Source organism: Rhagoletis pomonella, unplaced genomic scaffold (genome assembly GCF_013731165.1).
Source record: "Rhagoletis pomonella isolate Grant_MI unplaced genomic scaffold, Rhpom_1.0 Rhpom_scaffold_00008, whole genome shotgun sequence".
Classification (NCBI taxonomy): Eukaryota; Metazoa; Arthropoda; class Insecta; order Diptera; family Tephritidae; genus Rhagoletis; species Rhagoletis pomonella.
The window spans coordinates 22762870-22787053 of record NW_023458562.1 but is presented as its reverse complement, the minus strand read 5'-3'; the positions used below and the strand labels follow the sequence as shown (position 1 = coordinate 22787053).

General features: G+C 34.5%; 2 protein-coding genes across 4 annotated transcripts in view; one reads left to right on the top strand and one right to left on the bottom strand.

Moving 5' to 3' along the window:
- LOC118744441 (muscle LIM protein Mlp84B) overlaps positions 1-24184 on the top strand; it is a 115882-nt gene that overhangs the window by 77993 nt on the left and 13705 nt on the right. Inside the window, exon 1 of one of the 3 annotated variants that reach the window (XM_036477466.1) lies at positions 7459-7545. The exons of 1 other annotated variant lie outside the window; for it this stretch is intronic. The gene's annotated coding sequence lies outside the window, so the exon portion shown is untranslated. Of the gene's footprint in view, positions 1-7458; positions 7546-23894; positions 24026-24184 lie in introns of those variants that run through there. One more of the 3 variants, XM_036477465.1, reaches the window with a different exon arrangement.
- On the bottom strand, positions 6648-10269 carry LOC118744446 (leukocyte surface antigen CD53). Its single transcript, XM_036477474.1, has 5 exons — positions 9728-10269; positions 9166-9354; positions 8884-9069; positions 7331-7531; positions 6648-6970 (listed from the first exon to the last, which is right to left on the bottom strand). The coding sequence occupies exons 1-5, from the start codon at positions 9794-9796 to the stop codon at positions 6752-6754; spliced, it is 864 nt and encodes a 287-aa protein (XP_036333367.1). The 5' UTR covers positions 9797-10269; the 3' UTR covers positions 6648-6751.

Sequence of the window (24184 nt, the reverse complement as noted above, 5' to 3'; positions counted from 1 at the left end):
TAGTAACTCATGATCCAACTACACAAGATCTGACAAGATGAAGCAAAAGAAAAAAGTAATTTTCTGGCTGACGTTTGTAATTTCGGCGCCATGTTATTTTCTGTGAAAAGTAAACAAAGAATATGAAGACAAAGCATAAAGAAAAACTGCAAGCAATGTTGTGCACATGTTTGTGCTAACCAATTTATTATTTTTGTACGTGTTTTTGCTTCCAATCACCGCGCACTTAATTTTAATTACATTTGCACAAAAAATCACTGAAATAAACCACCGACAAAATACACATAAAGAAAGAAGAAAAACAGAAAAAGCAAACTTCAAAATTACGAACGTCACACTCTTTTTTTCTCAATTGCTATTACAAATGGCTGCTTGTCAACCGGTCAGATCTGTTCTAATTGGTTCATGCTAGCAACTGTATACGCGAAAAAGCAATTGGGGTGTTCACAGTTCGTTCCAAATAGTGTCTCAAAATGTAGACGTCTACATTTTAAGACGTTTTCTAACCGTAAAATCTGTGGTGTTGTTGTTTCCCATACAAAATTGGAAAACGACGCCTTCTACATTTTGTCACACTCAAAGGTATGTTTTTTACGCGTCTACATTTTGCAACCTCGCAGCAGGGTTGCATTATGGCAATACTAATCACATTTTTTTTATTTATTGGGCACGTTTTCTGTAGTTGCATTTAATTTGAGCGCAATTTCTGATGAAAAGAAACAAATCAAGGAAAAGAAATAACAAATATTACGAATTGGTAATTAAGTTAAATAATTTCAATTTTTCGGAAACAAAATCGAAAGGCGACATAAAAAATGCACGCAAGGAAGAAATGTCTGGCAACACCAGCAAAGTTTTGAGACGATTTTGCGACGACTGCTAGAAAGGGGTGCTCACAGTTTGATGCTAAAGATGTCTCAAAATGTAGACGTCTACATTTTCAGACACAATTTGGAACGAACTGTGAACACCCCAATTGTTGCCACTTTTTCTCGTTAAACTATGTACGGATCGTGGAAATGTTTGAAGATCACCGGGTTGCTTTTAGCATTTAGATTCTTAATGCAAAAATCTAGTTGCATTTAGGTGACGAATTTTGTATGGATTTGCATTTATAATAGCATTTAGCGCATTTGGCTTAATGTTGGACAATTTTTGCTCCCAAAATTTAAAAAAACATAAAAAAATATGTCGAGTAGTAGACTTCAGACCTTGTGTGGTAGATGCTCCAAAAAGTGGTAGTTCTACCACAATGTGGTAGAAGTCCGATCACTGCTTCTCACCCCCTCTTCCACATGCGAGCAGAATTGAATTCAATACTTGAACTGTGTAAAAGCAGTCTAAGCTAATCAGAAAATGGAGCTACATAGAAATAGGCTAGAGTCGGACCGATGCATCGGCCGATACCGAGGATAGTATCGGACAAAAGAATCGGAATCGGCCGTTTTAGGCCGATTCTTGAATGCGGTATTGTTCTTTAGTTATTTGATTATGTTTTTCTTTTGTTATTATAAAAATTTAAAAAAGCATTTGTTCTTAAAATGAAATTATATTCAGTATTTAATCGGCCAAGGATCTTTCGATGCTTCGGCCGATTAAATTCTGAATTAAATTCTTTTCAAGAACAAATGCTTTTATAAACTTTTATAATAACAAAGGAAAAACATAATCAAATAACATAACCTCACCCAGGAATCGGTCAAAAACGGACGATGCCGATTCTTTTGGCCTATACTAGCCCCGTCATCGGCCGATTAATCGGTCGGACTCTAAAATAGGCATCAATGTGGTCAATTCCCGTTCTGCGTTATCGTGAAATGAAAAGTCAAAAATTCAAAATAAATGTGCAATAAAATTGATATTTTTATCACTTCACAATAACGCAGAACGAGAATTGACCCTCAGGTCGCGTCGTTTATTAGTGCCAAAACGAATAAACTCTAACCAGTAGCTCGTTTCTGTAACTTCTCTCTACCGGTTGTGTCGCCCGCCGCATACCCGCATAAATCAGCGGTTCCTCGTTCTTCATATATACACACACATTTTGCATAAATTTACCTTTTCAACTACGATTTCTAATACTATAAACAATTAATTCTAATATTAACTATATTTGACAGAATTTTTTTAGCATTTGTAAAAAAAATTTCTAATCTGTCCTAATACTTTTATTTTACTAACTTAAAAACAATGCGAATTTGTACAAGGTGGTGTTACTGGCGATTTTAAACTTTCGCCGCGGACCTTCTCAATGTCAAAATGATGTGATTGTTATAATTCATACTAACATTGTGCGTATATTTTGTTAATGTAATTTGTTACTTATATACGGCTAACGGCCCCGTCAGAATGGGTACTTTGCGTACGTTCCGCTCAAGGATGAAACTTGACAGTTGGCCTGTTTCATGTGCCTTGCTAGAGTCTGATATTGTCCCTGCATATAAGGTCCTGTGAAAATAAGGATAAACCAATCGACGAACCAAATTTCTCAGGAGGTGACTCCAAACAACAAATCCAAAAAAATCCGTTTTTTCTTTTTGCTTCAATTTTCGATGAAATGCTCTTATAAACTGAGAAAAAATGTTGTTGAAGTGAAATGAAAAATAAATGGTGTATGCTTAATACTTATTATTTGCTCAAATATTATTCGAAATTAAAGCACACTTACACATTTCACTTTTTTCTACTAGCTTATTTACTTTAGTAATTAATACATATGAGAGGAGTGCCAAACAGCCAAAAAGTAAGCACTTACTAAAACCTAAAACATTTTTTTACAAATTAATTTAAAAAAATCTATTGTATAAAAGATCTATAGTATAGAATAGTAGAGCATATAGATGCAATTCCGCATCAAACAGAAAATTTTGAAAATATCTCGCTTACGTTTTTTTTTTGCGGTCAGGGCTCGATATAATATATAAAGCAATTCTGTATGTAACTAATTAAAATTAAACTGTTTTCACAGTCAGATGTACACAGTTGCCATTATACAAGACATCTTATTTTCGAAAATTTTCGTGTTTTTCGTTTTGCTTGATGATACATTCTCCCAGGTAGAGTGTGTTTTTGCCAGCATTGACGTCTCGATTCCAACAGGTAGAGAGTAAAAACACTCATATTTCAAAATGGTTCTCTTTTTTATAAAGCAATCGCATTTCTGGCTAGTATATTTCAGGACGAATGGATGGATTGAGCCAAGAGCTTGCGTGAGCAAATCACATTTTTGGCAAAAATGACAGTTACGCGGTTTTGCAGAATGACGATACGCGGTTTTGTACTTTAAACGGCGGTATGTTTTACGGCTTTGTCTTATTAAAACTCAGTTATATTGACCTTGATTAATTTTTTATTCTTGATCGGCCGATTTATAGGTAATAATTTTAAAGAAAATTTTGTTAGAGAAAATCTGTTTATCGTTATTCTTTAAAATTTTAAATCGGAAAAACGTGAGCTCAGTTATTCGAGACTTCATGAAGATGTTGAAAAAATGCTCTTACATATGTATTTCTTTACACACATGATATGTGATTTTCCAACTGCTGCTCCTCTCAAAGATAATATTTATAAAAAGAAAAACTTGAAAATTGTCAAAAATGAAAGTATCATCTTTTGATTAGACACTCCTCATACGAACTATGTGTAGCCGTGCATATTCTATAAATTGAAGTACGTTAGTATTTGATACGTAGGGGGCGTCAGGCTTTTATAACGGCCGGAATTTTGTTCGACAATTTAACTTTTGACTTTATTTCTATTATCCAATCTCCTTTAACAGACAAGAAATAAAAATATTCCTGTAGAGGTTTCCTGTAGTTGTTATCCCTCCTGCTATGATTTAAAACCCTTTTAGGATTTTTGTGCAGCATGCCATTGTTGTTCCTATAAAAAAATAACCGTTCAAATACATGTACATGACGACGATACATTCGTAGACATGATTCAATAATTAAAGGTTTGCTCATTAGTGACATTCGAATTTTCCCTCCCTTAACTCCTTTACACTCACACAGTAAGGGAGCCGATTTTGTCAAGAGGGGGCGAGAAACTGTTTTTTGAGTAAACATATTTCGTTCAGTGTAATTTATGTATTTATATTAGACTGCATCACTCCCCATACAAAAAAAGAATCGTTTCTGTGTTTCCATTGGAATTATAAAACCTACTATATTTTAAGATTTGCACCAAATATTTCGGAAAAATATTAAGATTTACGTGAGCTGGACCGATTTTTTATTTATATGTTTATTTATTTATTTATTCAATCAAATGGAATACAAATCCTTACTGACTAAAGCAAAGGAGCATTAGAGGCTTCTAAAAAGAGGCGAGAATATCACATAGTTGGATTTCGAAAATCCCAAATAAAACAATGAAACACGCCGCAAGTTAAGAGACGGAACATTTAAAGATAACTTCTCCAAAAGCGTAGAGCAATCGACAGTGCCTTCCACTATTTTAGCCACAAAGGAGGCAGCGAGGAATGAATGCCTACTATTTAATTAATTTAAGCCAAGGAGTTGACAACGAGATGCATACGGGGGTGCAGGCTCCGAAAACCTCAGGGAACGCAAGGCAAATTTTATAAAAACTTTTTGAATCCTTTCAATCCGGTTTGTATAGACGGACTGATAGGGTCGCCAAATGAAGGTCGCATATTCTAACCTAGATCTCACTAAAGTAATATGCAGAAGCTTCAGGGTATAGGGATCCTTAAACGTTACGCTGAACAAAAGCGAGCATAGCATAAGCTTTGGAAATAACGTAATTAATATGAGTTGAGAAGGTTAGTTTTGAGTCAAAGTAAACTCCTAAATCTTTAACCTCAACGACAGATCTTAGATCATAACCGTCAATATTATATTTGGTTTGAACAGGAAGAAGCTTTCTGGTGAAAGTAGAATAGGAGCACTTACTAACGTTCAGAGATAAGTAATTAAGAGAGCACCATGAGTGTAGGCTATCGAGCTCAGATTGCAACAATATGGCGTCTTGTGAGTTTCTGATCACTGAGTAAACCTTGAGATCCACTGCATATGATAAATACTTAGACGACAGAAAGAATGACCCCATATTCATTTATGAATAGGATAAATAATAGAGGACCCAAGATACTACCTTGAGGGACACCCGAAGTAGCAACAAAATTATTGGAAAATACATTATCGATGGCAACTGTACAACACCTGTTGGAAAGGTAGGAACTAGGAATGTTAATCCCGGGATCCCGGACTTTTTAAGAGATTTTCGGAATTTTTAATTTGCACTGATGGAAACTCCTTTTCTTGACCAGTATTGGCTATATTTCTTTTTTTGTTTAATAATTAGTATTTTTTTTTTTATAAATGTCTAGCTCATTGTACATATAACACCGCGCGATAGTAAATTTTAAACACAAATACATATCATTGCGTTTTTAGTTTTTCACTCTGACGTCAGTAATTCAAAAATGATTTAAAAATTTCAGAGAAATGTGCTTAGAGAAGAAGTGTGGGTATAAAATTAATGAGGAAATCCTGTAGAATTTAAGCATAATCAAGTTTCTAGTGCAGAAGGGCTGGTAAATATTTAAAATGTAATTTTAAAATTTTATCCTTGAAATTTCGCATTTGTTCGAATTACGTTCTTCTAACTTTGTCAGCTTAAAAATTAGCTATTCGTCTTGGTGAATCCAAAAAAATTGAAATTTTTTTTAAACTCTAAAGAAATTTCCTATTGCATTTGTTACCCATATTTTTATTCTACATTCATTGCATTGATTTTTTTAATAATTTTTGGAATTAATCATATCTTTGAAATTACAAAGTCCTTCAAAATAAATCCTGCGGTCAGAGAGAAATACGGTGCGAATACCAACATGTTTCAGCCAGGGTTGTGCCTGTAAAATGTTTATATTATTTACAATAATTCTTTACTTGTAAATTATTGTAAATAATTGTAAAAAATGTAAATAATTTACAATTTACAATTGTTTACAATAGTGGAATTCGCGCTTCTGTGTATTTGCTGTATCCTTCGTAAGTGTAACTGGATCTACCGCTAGCAACAATAAATCACACGCTCATGCAGTAAAAATTGCACAAAATACAACGAATACACAGAAGAGCGAATTCCCCTAATATTTTACAATATTTACAATAACTTACAATATTTTACAATTATTTGCAATGTAAGTGTAAAAGAAGGAAAAATTTGTGTAAGTTCACAACCCTCCTTTCCACTGATACCTCATAAGTCTAAATCGGAATAGTTTTGGCCCAGTTATTCAATTTTTTTTTTTAACCAATCAAAATCAATACAGCATAAAAAATCTCATTATTACGATTCCATTGAAATGATTTTTAAATATTTTTATGCAGATTTTTCAATCATAAACTGATCTGTCATCTGAGGGGATTTTTTCAAAAAGTTCTTTAAGAAACTATTTTTATTAATAAAAAACTCCATTTTTGGAGGTATTTTCAAATCGGTCCAGCTCACTTAAATTTTAATATTTCTTGAAATCTTTCGGTGGATGTCTTCAAATATAATAAACTTTGTAATCGCGGCGAAAAAACCGCAACTTTTTTTGGTGATGCACTCTAATATATATCCATATGTATATTCTGTGTGTTTGTACTTACTTGCAAGGATATATACAAATAATTGAAACTAAATAAAAAGTTTGAGGGTCACAATTATCTACATTCCATCTCATTTTACAATATGTAAAGAATTAAATTATTTGTCCATTTTAAAAACTAATTGTCTGTCATTTCGGCATAGTTGGTGGCTTTGAAGTTTTAATAATCCGATGACCAGGAGCTGAAGGTGAAAGACTAAGAGGAGAGGGCATATCATGACGTTTATCTTGAATCGATAAAGGAAGAAACTGTTGTTGGCGTTTTTTGCTTAAATTATTAATATTATGATTATTTTCACTTTTTCCAAATAAAATTGCTAAATGAACTGCACAAAATACGCCCAAACTCTGAAAATGGAAAAAAATATATATAAATACATATGTAAATGCTTGTAACTTAATATTCACATTAAAAATTGCTGACAATAAATACTTATGTACATATCTGTTGCATTTTATTAAAGTAACTTATCTCGACATAAGCCATTTTCCCTTTAAAGCAATATTTCATTTCGTTCCCAAACAATATCTCAACGATTAACTAGCCATTGATGTAGTTAGGGATGTCCGTTTGTTATAAACTTAGTAAAAATATTAAAATTTTTAAGCGAAACTTACCTATTATTTTTTAATTCAAAGTCACACCTTCTAAAGTCACTTAAGTTGATTTAATAAAATGCCACAGATATATACATAAATATTTGTTACCTGTAAAACAGCGATTGTTGCTGAGCCTAAAGACGTTAGTAGTAATCGATTTCTAATTTGCTCAGATACAACGGATAAACAACCTCGTTTATAATGAGTGTCACATGCGGACTCATAAGCATGTTCTGGTCGTGAGCAGCAAGACCAAGGAAGGGAGAGCCGACGATAATCCAGGGGACCATCTACGCCACAGCACTGGAGCTGTAAAAATTTAGGTAGGAGTAATTTATTAAGGAAAAATTTCAGTTGTGAATGTCTTAAACAATTTACATATTTATGCACGTTGTACATACATATACAAATATGGGCAGTTCCTTTTATACATACATATGCGCGTACATACATATCTGTAGACGTTTAAAAAAATCACATATCGACGGTACTACGACAAAACCTCGTATCTCAGAAATCGCTACTACTTCGTGTCTCGTAAAATTAATTCAAAATGGGCCTTAAAATATTACGACTAACTATATATTATTCTTAATTAACTCAAAAGTATTTAGTATTTAATATTCGGTAGAAAAGTTATCAAAAATAATATTCTGTTATTAATGGAAAGTGTTTTTGAGAGAGAGTGGTTTGAGATACGAGGTTTTGCCAAAGTACCGTCGATATCCTTAGTTTTTAGCGGCAAAAAAAAACTGGTACCAAACACAAAAGATAGTACGTTAATATGTATAGGTTCAACCGAGATCGCTGCGAACTCGCCAATACACGGATATAGGCGAGTACCTAATCGTCTACTAATCGCAGCTTTAAGACAACGCAAAGCAGACATTCTAATGGTTTACGAATTCAGAACAACAAAACTTTGTGCAAAGTGCAACGGGTACCAATTTTGTCCAAATTGCCGCACCTGTTGGAATCGAGATGTCAATGCTGGGGAAAACATACTATAGTTTTCCGTGTATTTTATATGGGAAAAAAAAACTTTTCGTAGAAATGGTATAGAATAGTTAAAAATCTATATTTTTCTACCAGAAAACTTTACTTATCTGCAGGGGACTCCCAATAGTAATACCCAACTGTTTATTTAACCATTTTTTCATCGCAACTTTAAGTTATAGGTCCGCCAAAAACCCGCAAAAACGCAGATAAATGCTATGGGGCGACCAAAAATCGTTGGTATTATAAACTGGTTAAATAAACAATTGGGTATTATTATTGAAAGTCTCCTGAAGAGAAACAGAGTTTTACGATCGAAAAATATTGATTTTCATGAATTCTATACCATTTCTACGAAAAATTAAATTTTTCCTATATAAAAGTACATGGAAAGCTTTGAGCGACCTCTAAATATTTTTTGATTTTAAAATAAAAAATAGGGGTATACTTTTTTTCGATACAACCCTAGGGGGTGAGAGCATTACAATGCCGACTTTAATGTTTTTGGACCGCCCTAGTGTACATTGACTGTGAAAACGGTTTAACTTTAATTAAATGGATATGTATGTCTCATACAAATGTATGTATCTAAGCATGTATTTTATATAGGTATTCATTTGTCTGTGTGTTTGTATGTATGTATGTATAAATTAAGTAAAAATTACCTGCGATTGCATACGGTTCCATAAATGCAAATTGTCAACCTTTGTCCTAGAAAATTTATCAAGGAATTCAACAAACGAATCATCTATGAAAATTTCTACAGAAGTTGGAAGGCTTTCACGCATTGCCAACGACCAGCCACATATGAAGAATTGAAAGCAAATGCATCCCACGAGCGCTGCTATGAACTACATAAATATGTGTTTTGGAAGAGAGAATAGAATTTTCGAATGTTGCAATTAGGATTTATAGGAAAGTAGCTCAGTATTTGTGTGGTGTGTTACCGTTCCCAATAAACATCGCTTCCTTTGGTTTGTAGCTTGGCATCCCATCCAGCAAAGAAGAAATGTAATTGGTCCTAAACACAAAAGTATTGCAGCTGGCGCCCATAGTCTATTTTGGACAATGCCGTAATAACCAGAATGACCCCATAACAGAATTGTACCAACCAAGATTTGGGCAGCACCAGTTACCTGAAAAACAGTGCTTACTTCAGCTACTTGTGTACTTAGTATATATAAAAAAGGTAAAATATACAATGTTTGCTCAAACATATGTTGCACATATACTGAGTACATATGTATGCACATATGCACATAAATGTGTCCGCAATATACATGTATGTATTGCAGGACCAAACGCTGCCACACGAATCAGCTATATGTATGTATGTACATACATGTTTCATTTTGTTAATATCTACTGATTTTTTCTTTCTTCGTGCTAGAAGCAAACGTTGTCCATTTTATCCTTGAATGTTTTATCCTCACTGGGTAAGGAATTTGCCAGTGCTCAAACTTTTTCCACGTCATAAAAGTCTGAGTATCATTCGATTTACTTACGTACCATTAAGAGCACGACGTAGCTGTAAACTAAATATTTAAAACATTTTATTCGCTTCGTTAATGCCATCATATGCCAAGACTTGCACTGAACGCGAAGTTTAGGTGGTAATTCATTTACAAATATGTAGATATATGTACAGTGGAACACACGAAAAGAAGGAATGTAATTATTATCCAATAAACTCTACGGACACGCTCACGAATTGGTCTTTGCACAAAAATGACCTTAAACTAGTTACTTTCAAATAAGTGTTTGAAATTTAAAAAGTTTCGAGTGTTTCAACATTTTGAGAAACTGGAAACCTAATATTAAATTAACCAATATTTTCCGTGTCTGAAAATTCACAAATTCTCTTTCAGTTTGCTGTGATTATTATGTATAAGAAAGCACGATAAGCGAAATCAGTTTGATAAACTGTTTGACTTTTCCTGTGCTTGTGTTGCTGTCCTTCAAGCTTGCTCTCATGCTCGTGCACAGTTGCGCTCGTAGTTGAAGTTCGTTTAAGCTTGTCATATTATCTATAACTTAAGCATTGCAATGACTCGAAAAAATGGTGCCACAAAATAAAATCCCGTACTAGTTTTTCTCTTGAATTTTGAACTTTGTATATTCTATACTTAAAAAGCAGATTTTTAGATAATTAAAAAAAGGTAACTAAATAAAAAAATGGAAATGTTGCTTTTTGCTCTGAAATAAAGTTTTCGAAAGTCGCTTAAAATTGGTTAGTACATTTATTCTTGCAACTTATAATTGATTTTAATATATACACACATAGCAAACGTATAACATTAAAGCTAAACTGTTGCCAGTCAGATGTACACAGTTGCCGTTATACAATAAATACATACATCTTATTTTCGAAAATTTTCGTGTTTTGCGTTTTGCTTGATAATACATTCTTCCAGGTAGAGTATGTTTTTCCCAGCATTGACGTCTCGATTCCAACATGTACCACATTTTGGGCAAAATTGGTACCTGTGGGGCGATTTGGACGTCAGGTTTATGTTGTAACACTTGGCACAAAGTTCTGTTGTCCGGAATTCGTTCACCATTAGAATGTCTGCTTTGAGTTGTCTTAAAGCTGCGATTAGTAGACGATTAGGTACTCGCCTATATCCGCGTATTGGCGAGTTCGCAGCGATCTCAATTGAACCTATACATATTAACGTATCTACTATCTTCTCTGTTGGGTACAAGTTGTTTCGCAATGTGGTTGCAGGCTTTTTGTCGACAAATGTATTTCTTCAGCTTCAGCCGAGCCACCTTTCTTTGCGAGAATTTTTTTTGTTTTTGCTCCAGTATTTCAAGCTGAAATTTACAGTATTCACGAAATTGATTTTCACAGGAACGTTGTTCTGGATGCCAGCTAAAATTAGCCTGCACCCAGGATCTAGGCCAATTTTGTTTTTGTACTTTGAGTTGTACTATACTAACTACTATGCAGATGAGTTGTACTGCAAACGAATCCTAAAATTTTAAATTCGCTGCTGAAAGGCTTACAATTTCTGCTGCTTCACTGTCTCGCTGTTTTCACGCGAGTTAAATCTGCAAGGAATTAAGAATAAAAAATTTTAGTTTAATTTATTATATTAAAAGTGTGACAGGCTGGCAGTACATACATAAATTTCCACCACATAAATTTCCACTTCTGTAATTAAATATAACTTTTAGCTTTGTTTTGTTAAACTCACTCAAACTAACCTGCATGACCGAAATCAGGTATAAACCAGGTATTAGTTTAACGAATTTTTTGGACTTAGTCAAGAATAAGCCTGCTTTTTATTCAGCTTTATCTTGACTAAGGGCTGGAATTTAGTTTGGCATCCTCGGAGTTCCGCATAAAGGTAGCTATGGAGCGGTAGAGGGAGCTCTCCTGATTGCAAATATATACCCCTTATTCTAGAACCCGAATTTTCGCTATGGAGATATGCCATGAATGTATGTAACCATGGGCGCATCTATGTCAGCTTCTGGTTGAATTGTTGAACCACAAGCCAGAACTCCTCCTATGCCTGAAGCTCTGGTTCTCAATCCAGTTAATGCAATAACAGCTTCTTCCAAGCCATTGAAAATATGCACTTTGTTAGGTCTACCATCTGTTGCGCTTGCTTCTGCCTTCGGCCGCGCTTAGGGATTATAACCCTTACTAAGTAGAACTCTCCTTTCTGTGTTACCGGAGAAGAGGGGCATGTCTAATGTGACCAACTATTTCATAGCTCAAAGAAGTACAGGCTAGGTTGGGTTAAGTTAACGCCGCGAGCTGATTACAAAATTTCGAATGCGGCTAATTTCGGTCCCTGAAATCTCAGTGTTTGTTCAGAAGTGCGAGCCAAAATGCTTCCACCTTAGCCTCGCGAAGGTTGGACAGTCTAAAGGAAAGTGTGGGGATGATAAAAAAGGATCAGTTGAAATTAATAGTCTGACCGCATGAATACCAATCGGAAAATGGCCTGTTAGAACCCCCATCACTAGCCCTTGAGAGGTTATGTGTTTTATAGTGCCATATAAAAGTATTTGCTGCAGCAGAGAAACGTATTTTTATGCCACAAATGCACCCGGTTTCCTTTAGCCCAATAGCAGTTCGTGCTGCGAAAATTCTGTCTGCAATATTCGCAGGCGCCATGTTCAACATATGTATGTTAAGCGCCAGTGTACGTGTGGTTCCTAATGCTCCGCTTATTCCTATTTTAGAAGTGTAGCCTTCTGGAGTGAGTTCCACCAGATAAGGGCTCCTTGAAAAAGATAAAGGCTTAAATCTGGTCTCCTAGAGCTAATGAATTAATTTGGGCGAGAGACCTCACCTTTTACCGATAGCCCCCTACAGCACCTTTCTTATCCTTTCCTCAATGTTAGGCTTCCCCGACAGCCGCCGTTGATCGCCGTTTTTAGAAAAAACGAAGTGAGACTGGTTGGCCTAAAATACCTAGGGGAAACAGGTGCGCCTTTTCCGGCCCTCGGGATGAACGCAACACTGACTACCCTCCAAGCCTTGATGATGTACCCGGTACTCACGCAGTTCGCATAAATAGGATCCAACCAATTGTACGACACCTTCAGAGGCCTTTGCAGCTGCGCATCATACATCGGTCCCCGGCGACTTTAATGGTTTGAACGAATATATCGCCCAGGCCAGGTGACGATCGTCCAGAAGATCGGAGAAGCGTAAGACCTGGGGGGAGATTCTGAAACCAGTTAGCGATAATTTACGAATCGCTATCGCACTTTTTGACGCAAAAACATTTATATCATGCGTCAAAAAGTGCGATAGCGGTCCGCTAACTGGTTACAAAATCTCCCTCCTGAAGTACAAAATATTGCAAAGAAGTACATTTGACTGTACTTCGAAGTACGAAGTACAAGAGCGAAAAAAGAAGTACTGTACTTCCGAAAGAAGTACGGTTGGTCACATTAGGCATGTCGTATGTCGAAGGTATACAACACTTCTTGTGCATATCACTCCGGCTATGCCGTCGACAGCATTTTTGCGCAGCACCAACGTCGAAATTTGCAAAAAAGTGCATAGTGCAAACCGAGTTTATTAATAAGCTAGTGGTAGGAAATTTGAAACATTTATCTTAAATAAAATGTGAATCCTTTGATTACACGTGTATGTTAAAGTTTTTCGATTCGGGTTATGCGTTTGGACACAACAACCGAAAAACGTTGTAAATTAACTAAACCGGACCCAAGTTTCTCGATAAGGGGCAACAAATATTCTTTTTTGCTAACTTATATAAGGCAGTGGATAAAAATATACGTATATGCGAAAGGCAAATTTATCTGTTTAAATGACCACCACCAATATTTCTTGCAAACACACATCGATTTACATCTTTTATTTTGCCTCCTACACAGAATTGTTTTCGTACAAAATTACGCAAAAAAGCTTACTCGTTCGTTTTTAGGCATGCCATTGTTACGAATTTCGAAAATTCGAAAGTACGATTCGGATTGCAGCATACTATTTCTACGATTCGTAGCAAAATCCGAATACGAAACAGTTGCAGAATAGGGGTGATAGTTTTTAGCTTAGAAAGTAAAATTCAAGGCGTTTATATCGTAGCCTAGCAAAAGCCATAATAATAATAATAACAATAATAATAGTAATAATAATAATAATAATGAAACTATTTATCATTTTATGAATCTGAAATCTTCTTCTTATTTGGTGCTGTAACCTCCCAAGCGATTTTGGTCGAGTTTAACAAAGCACGCCAGTCGTTTCTTTTCTGTGCCAACTGACGCCAATTGGAAATGCCTAGTGAAGCCAAGTTCTTCTCCGCTTGGTCTTTCAATCGCAGTGGGGGCTTCCCTCTTCATCTGCTACCTCCAGCGGGTTCGGACTAAATTCGAACGACATGGCCAAGCCAGCGGAGCCGCAGCTCATCGCTCCATCGTCTGCGGTACTCGCCGTCGCCAACGCATAAAGGGCAATAAATCTTCCGAAAAATCTTTCTTTCGAATACTCAAAGAGCCGGCTCATCGGATGTTGGCATTGTCCATGCTTCTGCGCCATATACCAACACGGGCATGATGAGTGTCTTATAGAGTGTGGTTTTCGTACGTCGAGATAGGACTTTACTCCTTAATTGCCTAGTCAGGCCAAAGTACCATTTGTTGGCAAAAGTGATTCTGCGTTGAATTTCGATGCTGACATTATTATCGGTGGAAATGCTGGTTCCCAAGTAAACAAAATTCTCCACTTTCTCAAAATTTTAACAGTCAACAGGCGCGAATGTGCTGACTGTTTGTTTGAAGACAAGAGATACTTCGTCTTGTTCTCGTTGACCACCAGACCCATTCGCTTTGCTTCCTTATCCAACTTGGAAAATGCAGAACAAACTTTGCGGTTCTTGTTACCGATGATGTCGATGTCATCGGCGTACGCCAGCAATCGGACCCTCTTGTAAAAAATTGTTCTGAAATCAGATTAGAAAAATTAAATTTGGCGGACTCAATATCGTTCTTAAGGTCGCTGATTATGAATCTGGAATGAGATTTTAAAAACCCCAAAATGGCGGATCCCATGGAATCTACCATTTATCACGGCAAAATTAACATCGAACGCACGTACACGTCGTATGAGTAACATTCCCATCTCGTCTGGGTAACTCATACGTCATGTAGGTGCATTAGATTTTAACTTTTCCGTTATAAATAGTAGATCAAATATGGATACATTTTGAATTTCTGAAATCTGCTTTCAGGTTCGTAGTCAGGGACCTTAAGAACCTCCAATTGTAAAGTTGAAGTTGATTTTTCCGCTGGTTAGGAAAAACTGTTTCTAATTTAGATGTTGCTCTGATCAGGGATTTAACTCAGGCCCTAAGGAGTGGTAGTATGCACCTTTAACAACTTAGCTACACCGGCCACACAAAAAGATTGTAAACTTTTTCACTAGACCTGTTAGACGCTCAAATTTCCACTTCAGGCAACTTTGCTAACGTTTGGCATAGGCCTGAAACCGGGGCTTCGGAGCAAAGGTTTTTTCTCGCTCCGGTATTTTATTTCGCTCCGAACTCCGCTCCCGCTCCCAATAAAAACCTTTTTTTTTTATTTATTTAGTTACTTAGTACATATCGAGCCCTAACCGATAAAAAATTGTCTGAAAATTTTTCTTAATTACCTCTTGTTGCAGCTATTTATTTATATGATCCCAATGAGTTTTGTCTTGTGAATAAAATGGCAGATATTAACCCAGCCAACAAACAATCCAAAAATGGAAATGGATTCGATTTTCGGATACTTTTATGATCCGTTTTTCCACTAAAGTGTGCAGCAGAAATGTATGTACAGAGAAGAACTGAAAATTGTTTTGGCTGTTTTTCTGAAATTGTCTTATTGCATTTTTCGTTCAATACGCTTTTCTTCTGCACTTCACAGATGCTTTTTCATGGTTCGAAAACAAATAAGGAAGCGCCTGACGGCATTCGAACCCGACATATTCTGAAAGCTAACAAATACTAACAAGCTCCTCTGCACGCCCTCAGCCACTGCCGACTACGTATACATGCTTTCAAATGTTCAGCTTGAACAAATAAAATACGTGTTAATTTCGATAACTTTTTCTTTCAAATAACGTCATCTTCTTCGAACGTTTCGAACATTTTCTGGATGAAAAAATGAATGAAAATTTTAGTCTTTTTCGTTCTTTTCCGGATACGGAGAATTGTACCAGGCCGCACTGTCGGCAAAATTTACTGCCTCGGAAGTCATTGTTTTCTCATCGCCGTACAAATTGACTTGGATATTATCCTTGACTGCTAGGCATTGTGCAATGAACAGTATTGCCAAGTAAAAATAGAATTAAAATTTATTTAACATGGTTGTTTTCAGTGGCAAAAAAAGTAAGTTTAATTTTATTTAATGAGCTGAGGAACAAATTAATTATAGCTCTTCATTCCAGCTCCGCTCCTGCCAAAATCCTTTGCTCTTTAGCTCTTTACTCCTTTGCTCCGCCCCTGCCCTAAAGAACTGTGATTAAACTAAATAAATAAAAAAAAAAAAAACTTTTTAATATACCGCGCTTCTATAAATGGACTAAAAAGTAGAAAATAATATTTCCCTATCCCATAGAGTTAATGTTTATAACTTTTGATTTTGAAATTTTAGCAGAAGTCATTATAAACAATTTATGAAAATAAAAGTGAAAAACGTGGAGCGCATGCAATACAATCCATTACCTAAATTTAATTGACAACATTAGAGATCGATTTTAAGCGATCGATATCCACATACCCACATACATACCAGGGATGGGAGTTTTTCAATGAATTACACTGGATCACAAATTTTAATTTTGATTTTGTTCTCCAGATGCCATTATCCAATTTGTATGTAGAACCGCTCGCTGATTCCGAAAATCGAGTTAGTATATTTTTGAATGGGTACGTTTTCGAGATATTTGCAATTTACCGTTATTCTGCTTAAAAAAAGAGTGGTTCCACTTAATCAAGTATATCTTACGAACCAATCAAATAATCGTAATACGAGGTACAGTAAATGAAAGAAAATGAAACTGATCATTAACTCATCGAAAGAAAATAAAATTCTCTATAAACCGTATATACATCACTTTTTGATAGCCCTGATAGTTTCTCAGATATTAATTTATCATTCAAGATTTTTTGTATTTTTGATGGAAAAATGCAAAAAATTTAAACTTTAACAGGGAAAAAAGTAAAAAGATAACAGTTTCTGTGTAAATATTTTGTACTTGTGTTAAAGTCTGTTCCTTTAGAAAAAAAAACGAAGATACTAATGAAGAAAATCGATAAACAAATAAGAAAATAATGATTGGTCAAATAAAAATCGCAAGGATTTTTTGTATGAAATATGAGCAGAAAAGAGTGTCACTCATACGCCACGTACACCTGAGTAGGTAGAGTGTTTGCATCGAAAAGAAGAGGCGTCAGCAGTAATGAATTAATTTCTCAGAATCTATCAGGGCTATGGAAAAGTGATGTATATATGGTTTATGGAGAATTTCATTTTCTCTTATTTCCCTTATCTCGTAATACGATTATTTTATTGGTTCGTAAGATATACGTGATTAAGTGAAACCACTATTTTTAAAGCTGAATAACGGTAAATTGCAAACGTCTTGAAAAGTTATCCATAGAAAAAAAAAAATATCTCGATTTTCGGAATCACCGAGGAATTCTACATGGGAATTGGATAGTGGCATCTGAAAAACATTTTTGCTTTAAACCAGTGTTATTATTCAAATAAAAAATTAAATTTTGAATGACGAATAAATTTTTATTCTTCATTCAAGCACTCTCGAATGATGGAGCCTCGCGCATCTGTGACCGGCTAGTGCTAAATAAATAGAAACATTTTTAATTTTTATTTATTTATTTGGTCTACAGAAAAATGTTTTTTTACAGACAAATGAGAATAAAACATTAAGATATTTAAGTATGTGTGATATATTACAGAGTAGACTAATTATTCATATTAATTTGTAATAATAATATAAAATAACAGGTTGGGAAGCTGGCGAGGCTTAGTCTCCGGTCTAATTTTGTGTGCGGCGGGCGGAAAGACCTAGTTTCCGTTCCGCGCTGTGGACAGGCTGTTCATCATGGTCGGAAAGGCCGAGCTTCCGATCCATGTTCCCGAAGTCATTACGTTGAATGCGTGGCAGGCGGAAAGCTCTAGTTGATCATGGTCGGAAAGGCCGAGTTTCCAATCCATGTTCGCGAAGCCATTATATATATAAATGACAATTTATACAGATTTTAAAGTTTATTTGATTTGCAAAAAAAGTGAAAGGCAGATGTACATATAAGCTCTTCTGTCATTTGTAGCGAAAAAGTCGAATTTGGTACTGCTGACAACATCGTGACTTTATCTTGTGCTACGCACGAAAAATATCCTGATACTATTACCCTACAAGACATTGCTGAGCACTTTAGGCAAAAATTCTCACACATTTACACTTTTGTTTTTGTAGTACGGCATAAATGAGTAGTTTGACTATTAGTACTGAGGACTTTCTGATGACAACATTGAGGGGAAAGTACTCAATTTTTACCCATGGCCTGAACGAAAATGAGGACTTTGATAAGCACTTTTGTGATTAGGGATAATGATAATATGAGTACTCATATGATACTCAGCTGTCTTGTAGGGTATGCTTGCGTCTTTTGGAAATACATATACATATATGTATGTATGTTTCAATACCTAAGGAAGTACATACATATGTAAACAAAATACATATATATGTATGTATGTGCCTATGTATGCATGTTTTGCGAGGTTGGAATTTTGTGTTTTAGTTAGTTTTTTTTTTGTTATAGCGAACGGATGCCTAATGTGCTCAAATCTCATTGTTAGTTGAATCGTACCTGCGTGTGTACATATTTACACGTGCATATTTGTGTGGGTATGTGTGTGAAAAAAAGTGAGAGGAATAAAATAATATGAATTTTACTCATACGACATGACTCACGAACGTCGATGACGATTCGATTCAGACGATTGCAGACGGCCTCACAAACTATTAAATTATTATTTTTTCTCATTTAATTTAGAATACATATGTACTTTACTACATACATACATATATACATGCATACAGACATATGTATGTATATATGTAAAAGTATTTGATTTCTTTCGCTTTTTTAATCTAAGAAGGTGCATTTATATTATTTCTTTGAAAAGAACCAGCTAAAAAAATATTAATTTTGGGCATTGCCGGTATTTTATAAAACTCTATCTTGACGGTTTCGTTGAAAAATATTAAACGAAAACGATACATTTATTTCAAATACCTAGTTGCACACACATCTTTATTATGCGAAAATATATATCTACATCGGCGATGGGCATCACTTTGCCCGCGGGCAAAGCTTTTTTGAGCTTTCCATATATTTTGTATGGGCGCGTGCAAAGTAAAAGCTCTCTCTGCCCATCGCTGATCTGCATACATATGGGTCATTCCATACAATATTTACACCTCAATATTTTTTTTGGGGTGAAATATATTTTTTTACAATCTTTATCGAAAACAAGAAGACACATATTATTTTATTTCGTCATGATATTCGAAAATCTCGAAAAAAGTTGCCGAAATTTTGAACTCACGGAGAAGTATCTTTTTTTAATTGTTTGTGGTTAATAAACTATTTGTCGGAGAAAATGAGTTAAGGTATCAAAATTTGCGTAATTACCTCGGCTTTCCATGAGAGTGTGAGATAGATTAAAACAAAAAAAATGCATTAAAAAATCTAATTTTATATATATTTTTTTTTATTAACTTCATCATTTTTTATTTTTATTTTTTTCAACCTGAATAGTTGTCAAACTTTATGGTGTAAATGGAGTATGGAGCTGTAAAATTTTGAGAATGTGAACACCAAAACTGTAGAATTACGAGTTTTTTCATACCTGCGTACATATAGTTTATACTAAAGTTTATGTACGCAGGTATGAAAAACTCGTAACTTCTACAGTTTTGGTGTTACCATTCTAAAATTTTTACAGCGTACTCCATTATTATTATTATTATTATTATTATTATTGTTCGGGGATAGAGCACTGCGACCTTAAGATCTATTGTGCCTCCCTTCATGGATTATAGTGTGTCTATTAATCCTGTATCCGAGAGAAACTTTAGTATGGAACCTAAATCTACGGATTTCACTTGACGAAATAAAAAATAGGTGTCTTCTTGTTTTCGATAAAGAATGTAAAAAAATATATTTCACCAAAAAAAAAAAAATATTGAGGTGTAAATTTGTATGGAATGACCCATATGTACATACATATCGTCGTTTAAAGTACAAAACCCCGTATCAACAAAATGCAAAACCGCGTATCGGGATAATGCAAAACCGCGTATGTGAGGTTGCATAAATTATTTTCGAGGGTAAAAACACTCATATTTCAAAATGGTTCTCTTTTTTTATAAAGCAATCGCATTTCTGGCTAGTATATTTCAGGACGAATGGATAAGGATTCAGCCAAGAGCTTGTGTGAGCAAATTCGATTTTTGGCAGCAAATGTCAGTTACGCGGTTTTGCAGAATGACGATACGCGGTTTTGTACTTTAAACGTCGATATGTATGTTTATGTTTCATTATTAATACTAGAATTCGAAACAATTCCAAAAATTTTCACAATTTATGTACGTGTACGTATGTGTTTGTACCCGGGTCGTGAACCGTTTTTGAACCGAACCGGTATTGAACCGGATTAACCGATTTCTCCTTCTAGTTAATTGAACCATTAACCGAACCGAAATTTTCTACAAATGTTTTAACCGAACCGAAAGCCGAACCCTTTATTGTAAAGGTCTGGTGTTCGTTTCGACCATTTTTAATAGATAAATTTTCCTCACTTTTTTATAATAATGGTAATACATACCATGTTGGTTTAACACAATTTTTTGTATTGTTAATTAATAAAAATAACACAGACATGCATAATTTTTTTTAATTCCCGTTGAACCGAATCGAAACCCCGGCTCATAGTCAGAAAAAATTTTTTTTACGAACCAATCGAAAGGTGGAACAATAAACAATAGTTGGAACCGCTGAACCGAACTGACCAAATTTTTCATCCCGTTCACATTCCTGGTATGTTCATACGTGCATACATGTGTACATATTAGAGTCGCAGCGAACGTTCAGTTTGGTCTGCCGATCCAAGAAAAATGTGCCAAAATCGACGATCCTGTACTCATTGTATGTACATACACTGCCGGAACAAAGTATTGGTACAGCAAATTTTTCAAAATATATGCAACAATTTTTATTCTAATATTTTTCTGCCAATTTTGTATAAAAATATGGTTCATTCAACAACAAAAAACATAAAAATATAATTCCTAAACTTTGTGCAAAACTCGCGAAAATTCAGCAAATTTTCATAAAAATTTTCAAGTTTTTAACCAGATTTTTTAGAATTTTTTTGAGTACGCAGTTTTGCATCCCATTAAATTCTGGTAAGAAAATGCAAGTTCAGAGTTAGTCAAAAATCGCGTTGATTTTTAAGAATTTGTTTTGATGAAGGTGTTTTGCATTTTTTCCATATAAAGTGTTTTCGAAAAAAAAATTTCCTATGGAAGAGACTGCGTGCCAAACGGTAATTCCGAGCTATTTAAAACTTGCACTTTATGATAAAATTGATTGGGCTACCAATCTGCATACTCAAAAAAATTCTAGAAAATCTGATTAAAAAGTTGAAAATTTTCATGAAAATTTGCTGAATTTTTGCGAGTTTTGCACAAAGTTTAGGAATTATATTTTTACGTTTTCTGTTGCAGAATGAACCATATTTGTATACGAAATTAGCGGAAAAATATTAGAATGAAAATTGTTGCATATATTGTGAAAAATTAGATGTGACAATACGTTGTTCCGGCAGTGTATGTATGTATGTATTGAATAATGGTGGTAGCAAATATTGTATAAGGTCCGGGTTTTCAGTGCTCGGTTAAATTTGAGCGAGGTTGAAACTTAGTTGAAACGATATACGTAGTTTTAATGAATAAAACTCGCATTTGCACTTGCATACGAGTACATATGAATGTACAATACCTACATATGTACATATCGCACACCTAGATTTAAAGTGAGCTAACTCAAAATTCAGATCTGAAATATGACTACACAAAATTGGCCTGGCTGGATGTAAATATATTCATTTTTACCACGTACGTACTTGCTAAAAAATTAGTTTTTATTTGGTTAAAAAAGATCATCGGATTCAGGTATGGCCGAATGCTAGTCTATTGACGGCAAATCGGTTCGACTTCGGAAAAAAAATTATTTTCGGTCGGGCTCTAGAACACTTACATATAATTGGTTGAATAAAATTTTAAATCTATATTCACATACGTAGTATATATGTACATACATACATAGCATTCACATACATATATGTATACATCGAGTTTTGGATTATGACACTCTTGCAGCGAAGGTACGATATGTATGTACACTTGTGGTCAGCTGATTAAGTTAAGTGAACTTGTTGACCAGTTTTGGCTATTTTGTTTTGTTTATTCAATGTTTATAATTATTTTTGCTGACGGTGCTAGGCATTTTCTTCTATATGAAAGTAATTGTCGAGGACAAAAAAAAATGCACAACACCCTCAGCAAAAAAATAATAAAATTAAAATCAACGCGATTTTCTAGCGTCTTGAAATTTGCACTACTAAAATTTAATAGGCTATAAAACTGCATACCTAAAATGTTTCTAAAAATTCTGAATAACAATTAATTATTAAGTAAAAAACACAACCGACTTCAATTCTCATTTAAAAATTTAGGAGTCCCGTCAATTTTTTCATGATTAAATGATTGGATCTGAACCAAATTAGTATGGGGCCACCAGTGAGACACTACCTTTACGATAGAGAAAGAATTATCGAAATCAGTTAACATGGTCCAAAGTTATGCGGTAACATAATTAAAAAAATATATATATATATATCGTCGATGTTTTTGCAAAACCACCCATCGACCAGTTGCTAAACCGCCTAAAGCGCCATTGTGGCAAAAATGAGATTATGCATAAAAATCGTTAAATCGTTATTAAGACAACAAATTTGTAAAATAAAAGCTAGAGAAAATACCGCCTATCAAGGCAATGCCTTTAAAGAATAAACCGTTTTTTCGCTCTCCTGTAAAATTTGAGTGCCGTAAGATAGGCGGCTTTGCAATTGGGCGATGGGCGGTTTTGCAAAAACATCGACGATATATATTCCACGAATTGATAACTTTCTCCTCTTTTTGAAGTCGGTTAAAAAGTCTAAAATTTTTAAGTGTAAGTGTTAAAATTTGCTCAATTTGAAATGCGGATTTATGTGGTACTGATTATGTTATGTGCTAGAGTTTTATAAAAAAAAATTAAAAGATTAAACAGAGAAAAGAGAAATAGCCAAAACTAGTCAAAATGTTACTTAACTAATGACGTTTTATTTTCTACCGAAAACTGTTGCCTTCTCAGTGCCCTCCACGTACAAATGCTAAGAAGAGGGCAATGAAAAGGCAACATTTTTTGTAGAAAAGAAAACGCCATTAATCAGCTGACCACAAGGTAATGTACTTATGTGTGTACATACATCTATACATATTCTTCAAATTATTCCTATGGGTATATGAATGAGTGAGCGATATACATTTAAATTTGGCAATATTAAGAATATGGACAAGCATGTACATATGTATGTATGTATGAAAATACACATATAGTAAGCAAACATACGAAGTAGCATAGTGCATTCGCTTACAAAGGCTTCTAATGAAAATTATAAATTTATTGAGTTGGAGGAAAATTTTTTAAAAATAGATTTCGGCTGTTCAGTAAAAGCTACTACTTTCTATTTTTTGCAAATTAGTTGTTATAATGCAGTATGTATCCAAAGTATAAGGAAATAAATAAAACTTATGAGTAAGACATTTTTTGAATTTGTACTTCTAAATATTTATGCATGAGTAAACGATTTTTCTTCACCAATCTCACATATGTATGTACATAGTTTGTCCGCAAAAGCTTTCTTCCTCTCTATGGTGCCTTAAACGAAGAGAAGTTAAACGAGAACAAGCCTACGAGTCTCCTAAACGATCGCCGTCTCTATCTAATAACACACAATTCAATTACGTTGTGCCGTGTGCACTCACAAATATAGACTACCTGCGTGCAGCAACCTTTCAGTTCATTTGAGATCGTTGCTAATCGAGGAAAAGTACTTTGGCGCGGTGCTCCGAAATACAAAATTCACCTTCATAGTTTAATTAAATTGAAAAATAAAATAAAAATATTCCAGTTACCTAAGGTATACATAAGCTTGAATGTTGTATCCTACAAAAAAAAAAAAAAAAAAATTGTCTGCAACCGTTTTGGTTTAAAAGTGTTCTGACCAAAAAGAAAGGAAAACAACTATTAAATAACTTTTAGGTTTTCTTGCAAAGCTAACAGAAAAAAACAAAACTTG